Source organism: Solanum pennellii, chromosome 1, assembly GCF_001406875.1.
Source record: "Solanum pennellii chromosome 1, SPENNV200".
NCBI lineage: Eukaryota > Viridiplantae > Streptophyta > Magnoliopsida > Solanales > Solanaceae > Solanum > Solanum pennellii.
The window spans coordinates 2,866,716-2,873,028 of NC_028637.1; the positions used below are offsets into that span (position 1 = coordinate 2,866,716).

The 6,313-nt window shown below is 35.5% G+C and overlaps 1 protein-coding gene across 1 annotated transcript; it reads right to left on the reverse strand.

Annotated features, from left to right (window-relative positions):
* Nucleotides 1-814: 814 nt before the first annotated feature.
* Nucleotides 815-5,971, reverse strand: LOC107011995 (nuclear transcription factor Y subunit A-1-like). The gene is made up of 6 exons (XM_015211700.2): nt 5,929-5,971; nt 3,990-4,280; nt 3,171-3,292; nt 2,996-3,064; nt 2,068-2,232; nt 815-1,533 (listed from the first exon to the last, which is right to left on the reverse strand). The coding sequence occupies exons 2-6, from the start codon at nt 4,237-4,239 to the stop codon at nt 1,201-1,203; spliced, it is 939 nt and encodes a 312-aa protein (XP_015067186.1). The 5' UTR covers nt 4,240-4,280; nt 5,929-5,971; the 3' UTR covers nt 815-1,200.
* Nucleotides 5,972-6,313: the final 342 nt, after the last annotated feature.

Below are 6,313 nucleotides of genomic sequence, written 5' to 3' on the forward strand. Positions count from 1 at the left end.
TCAAAGATATTTCAATAAAAAAAATTGATTGGTGGTAGATATACTATATATTTTGCGTTGACCGGATGTAGAAGTGGATTCATTTTGGGCAATTTTGTAACTTGATTACCAAAAAAAAAGTATTTTGAATGCGATAAATGTGATTTTCTAAAGTCAAAGATATTTTAATAAAATTGTGATTAGTGGTAGATATACTATAACTTTTGCATTGGCGGACAAGTAGATTCACTTTGGGTAATTTCGTAACTTGATTATCAAAAAAATGTATTTCGAATGCGACAAATATGATTTTCTAAAATTAAAGATATTTCAATAAAAGAATATGATTAATGGTAGATATATATACACTTTTTTTTTGCATTAATTGGAAGGAGAAGTGAATTCACTTTGAGTAATTCCATAACTTTGTTACCAGAAAACGTATCGAATACGATAAATGTGATTTTCTAAAATCAAAGATATTTCTATAAAAAATAATTTTATCTTATAACCAAAAATTAAATAATCATTTTATTAGTAAACATTAGTAAGGTTTCGTACCGTCAAATTTTTTGTTTCAATTTCCAAACTATCAGGTGTTAACTTTTCATACCTGAACACACCTCAACTATCAGTTTATCGAAACATTTGGTGATGGTTGGCGATAAACACACCTCAAATGTTTATCGAAACACACATCTGAACAAAATACAGACTACTTGCAGATGGTAGCATATCAGCAGAACTTCAACATCACTAACAATTTGCACACAAACTTGATAGTAAACAGTGATGTCCAGACCAACTTGTACGAATTTCGTCACAATGTGTTGTACTTGGATCAACAAATTCACAAGAAATAGGACATTACACAGCCCGAAAAGACAACCACTGTCATCGAATTAAACGACAAATTCGAAGTTTCACAGAATCAAGATCCTAAAATACAGCAGTACAAAGGAAATGTTTGACAAGTATATAATCTACCTACAACTTTTCATACCTATAACTTTACAGTTTACACTAAACAGCTAGCCATATGCTCACTGAATTCTTCCTTTTCAACTCTAGTCCTAGTCCTTTTTTTTTTATGTACAGAAAGGAAGAATCGAATCTAATAGGCGCATGACCCCTCTTTTCCATAACATTGAAATAAAAAGCCAAGGATGAATTGCCACCAGGCTTGGACCAGAGGTACTAAAGGTGTGTGATGTGATGTTTCTACCATCGCTGGCCGGAAGAACCTCCTTCCCCTACCTGAGCAGACTGAGCCTGATATTTCGATTCCTGAAAGCTGATTTGTTTTCCATAACCATTACCATTCGAGTAAGAATTCTGATGCTCAGCCAAACTTCTATCCTTATGCCACTCTGGAACATCAGCAGCATTGGACAGTAAAGGTTCGGAACCTGATGAATGCACAGACTGCAAAGAAACAGCAGAACCAGAACCATCTCCCTTCGAAGTACCAGCGTCTGACTTTTTTGCAAAACGCCCTCCAGAAGCTCTTGCCCTTTTCAAGGCATGCTGATGTCTCGACTCGTGAAGATATGGCTGTATTACGAGGAAGACAGAAAGTATCAACAACTGAGGATGAGTAAGCAGAATAAACCGAGCATATGTTGCATATCATCAGCATAAAATTCGTGCAAAATCATGTCAGCCAATCCTGTGACTTCACAATAAAAATATAGCAGTGGAGAAACTGATATTGGTTATTAATAGCCCAAACATTGGCATAAGGAACTCCTTTCACCAAATTATACTTATGAGTGGTGTATTTGACGGATCAGTTTAAAAAGGTAAATTGACCGTGTTCTACACAGATAAAAGCAAAGTAATATCAGATTTTACCTTTCATTTCCTCCTACTTAAGTAACATAAAATTCTTTAACAGTTTAATTTTTTTTAAAGAAAAGTGAGCTCAGCCAAAGAGTGGGTACATCTCCAATCCGGGACAAGGGAATATCTCCAGAACAGCCAGGCACATGTAACAAAAATATGCTGCTAAAAAGGTGCATCATGCATTAAGATAACAGGAGAAAAGAACACCCAACAAGCAGCCCAGTGGATGAGGCATATACTAACCTTTCTCACTTTTATCAGCTTCTTTTCAAGTTCTGCTTTCGCACGTGACTCTCTTCGCCGCAGAATACCATGATACTGCTTTGCATTGACATAAACAGGCTCTTGAGCCATTTCATGAGGCAAAGGCATCCTTGGATGATGCATATCAAGTACATGAGGAGGGACCTGTATAGCACCACCTTCAGTCAAGATCTTAAAAAATCTTGTGCTCAGCCACCAACCAGCCCCTGGCACAACTATGTTATAATGGAATTTTTTTTTGTATTTTTTTTTAATGATGGATTTTTCTTCAGTGGCGATGTTTTTCAAGGTGGTTTCCTACTTCTTAGAGTCCTAGGCATATCATGCAAAGAGATCTTTCTGGAACTGATTGCATGTATTTGTTAGTCGAAATAGAAAAAACAGAAAAGAGCTAATTTAAAAGACAAACAAAAGAAGCTGCATCCGGAGTACTATTTATACTAGCTGTCCTATGAAATCCAATCAATGATTTAAATGAAAGGGACATGCGCACTGGCGGCCACTGATTCTAATTCAATTGAAAGAAGAAAGAACTCATCCCAAATTGAACAATAATGTTGTAACATGTATGATTGCAAGAAGGATAATTAGCAAGACACCAGGAAGTTGGCAATACAGAGAAAGTGAGTGTCTCTAAACTAAAGCTAACTACAAGAAGATATCAGGGTTAAGCCAACACATACAAAGACTACGTTTAAGCACCTGCCAAAGATATATCGAACAACCACCGTGAAGCAGCTTTCTATGTTTAGATATCCCTAACGAATAATACACTCAGTTCCAGAGGTATCCAATAGTAAAAATTGGCAGAAAAGTAAAATTTTCCTCTTAACATATCAGATCTTAAAAAAAGTAATGGGGGAAAAACAGGAAAAATGAAAGTTATGAATTCAAACCACACGCATACCATAGGCTGACCAAAAGGTGCCAGTATTCCACCATAGTATGGGTCAACATACAGATTTGGAGCACATGCCTGCATGCCAATTGCAGAATAACATCAAAATCAGAAAGGAAAAAAAGTGAGATAACCCAACAAGCAAATCAAACTTCTCAAAACCCATAGAGTCAAACATACTAACCATGGAGTGCGCAACAAGTTCAAGCTGTGGGGGTTGTGTTATGCACCCATCACCCTTTGGAGGTATGGCTGATGCCATTGGCTGTAAATTCTGATCTACTTGCACATTACTCCCATCTAACTCTGAACCAAGAATGCAGAGGCATTACTTAAGTAATTTATAGCCATTAACATCATAAAAGATATATATTTTTTCCCATCTCTACCACAACACTTCCCCCGTCAATAATATGTCACCTTCTTTCCTCTTTATGGAAAAGATTTAAAAGAAGAAAGTAACTAGGCAAATGAAGCATCATGACAGACTTCCAGTCCATAACAACTATGCCTCAAGCTCAAGCAAATCAGGATTGGTTATATGAATCCTCACTGATCATATTGCTCCATCCAAACCAATATTATTCAACACAACCGTAACAAATATTCATATATTATTAGTTGAAAAAGAAGTAGAGTACTTGTCAGAAAGAGACTAATGAAGAAAAACAGGTCAAATCACTCTGTCAATGACCATACTGCTTTATCTTTAGCACCTCTTTAGATTGAAGAGAGGAACGCAAGGTGTTTTGGTGGAAAGAATAACTACCCTCAAATATAGGTATTTAGGCCTACTGGCAGTTTCATGCAATTTACAGGATACATATGATGAAATACGCCTGACCGACTTTATAGCTCTCTACAGGAGTAACTTTGTATAGGGGAGTCTGCCCTTGTTGTTTTTGTACAGGAGGCCCTCTCACTTTTTAAAGTTCAGCACTAGCGTAGAGCTTGAATATATCAATGAAATTTATTTACTTGGAAAAAAAGATTGTAGAGATACCTGAATGCTTTGGTATGGTACTTTGTGATTTTTCAGGAGCATCATCAGCTTCCTCGTTGGATCCACCATCAGACTGTGATCGTCCATCCACAGCTTGTTCGGGTGATGGTGACACTGATGCACTTCCCCGCATCAATCCAAGAGAAACAGGATTATTACCAGCAGTATTCCACCAAGGTTCTAAAGTGGAATTCGGAACATTATAAGTTCTGGCTTCCCCACAATTTGCAGTTTTGGACTCTGATTGCATGCTTCTCTAGTTCTAGTAAGTTTAGTTCTTCGTACAATGTTCTGGCAGATAGACAGAAAGCAAAGCAACTCAGTTAATCAAGTTTAAGGAATCTACAATTATTCCAGAAGCACATTGCTATAAGGTTTCATGTCCTACCAAAAGGATCTGAAACTGTAATGAGGATGCATGAGATGAACAAGACTAATATTTAACAATCATACATTTACTTCTACTTGAACAACATGTTTGTGTCTTTTTGTAATTCCTTTTTCCAAAGGCAATTGTCCTGAACCTTTCATTTCTAATCGTGAAGAACAAGAAAGCCAGAAACCAACCATCTATGAATTTAGTACAATTTGCAATTAAAATAACTGATTTCAGCATCAAATACACATAATGCCTATATAAAACTAACTTCTCAAAGTTGAGATTTTTCTCATTGTTATCACTTTGTGCTCTGCTTTTTGAAGCGCAAACTTCTCTATACTACATTGCTTCACCTATGAAGTGATAACTTATCATTTCATCGCTTAGCTTTAAGGGACGAAGTAATCTCTTTTAGTAACATTATAACACTTCATAGATATGCCATTATACTGGAGTTTCCTTACTCCATAAACAAGTTATAGTACATGCAAGAAGACAGTTTTACTTTTTAACTAGATTTACACCAAAGATAAACTATATATGAAAAACAAAACAGAGCTAGGAAGGATAGACTCGAAGTATAGAATCATTTTCCCCCATTTTTGTAACTGTTTTCCTCATATCTAGTGCCCCAAGACCTTAAAAAAAACTAGGAAGCATAGATTCAAAAGTATAAAATCACTTCTTCCCATTTTCTATGATTTCTTTTCCACTGTTTACCTCATATCTTGTGCCTCAAGACCTAAAAGCCATAGCAACTTAAATGCATATCCCCCTCATCCACCCACCACCACCACTCAGTGACGGAACAGGATTATGACTAACGTAGAACCAGGACAATGACTAACGGGATTCAAAATGTAAAGAAGTAAAACATATGAAGAAGCAAAAAGGCCTCAACAACACCTACACGTATACACAAAAAAATAATTTTGATTTTGTATATATAGTGTAATCTTTCGACCCTTGTGATACCTTACCCTAACTCCGCCCCTGCCACCACCACCACCACCACAAAAAAAGGAACTTTAAAGGTATACTCCAGTCCACAGTAACAAACCATATGCCCCTATTACTAAAATTAGGGGAAAACTTATCAGACTTCAATCCATCCCCATTAAAAAAAACCTTAAGAAGTGACACTCCCCTCTGAATTCACAGTAATTCCAATAAAAAGAAACACCTCAACCCACCACACCGCTCAAAAAACATCTTTACTCATAAAATCAACCCACCAAATAATTACCAAAAAAAAAAAAACGAATCTCATTCCATACAATTAACATAAACATTAGGATTCACAGCAACTTTCGAAATCAAAATTAAACCAAATCAACCAAAATTTTAATTTTCCAATGACGATGGCGTGTTCACCATCCCAAACAGAGAAAAGGGTATCTCCAGATTGTTAATCCATTGAACAATCAAGAATTGGACTAAAAATTCACAGAATTGATCAATTTCAAAAAAAAAAAAACTGAAAACCCCATAATCCAAAAACACAGATAATTGTACATGAAGGAGCTGAAAATTGAGAATTGAAAGAAGAAAAAAACTTACCAGTTGAAAGGGAAGAGGCAGAAGAGAGAGTAGAGTGAACAGTGATTAGTGATTGGTGAAGAAGAACATAAAAGATTTTGGGGAAAAAATGAAAGAGGAAAAGAAAATTAATTTGTTTTGTCACAAATTTATTTTTGGAATAAAAATGATAATCAAATTTTCGGAGTAACGATAAAATTAGTTTTTTGTGATTTGTAAATTACGAGTTGAGTTATAGAATTAGTCACTAATATTTTATTTAATACTATAATTTTTGTGTCACACTTTTTTTGTGTGCGGCCTTTTTGAGTAGCAGTAGGCATATGGTATGGTTTGATACGATACGATATTTGAAATTTGATATCGTAATTTGATGTTCGATTTTAAAACTATGGAATATATCATT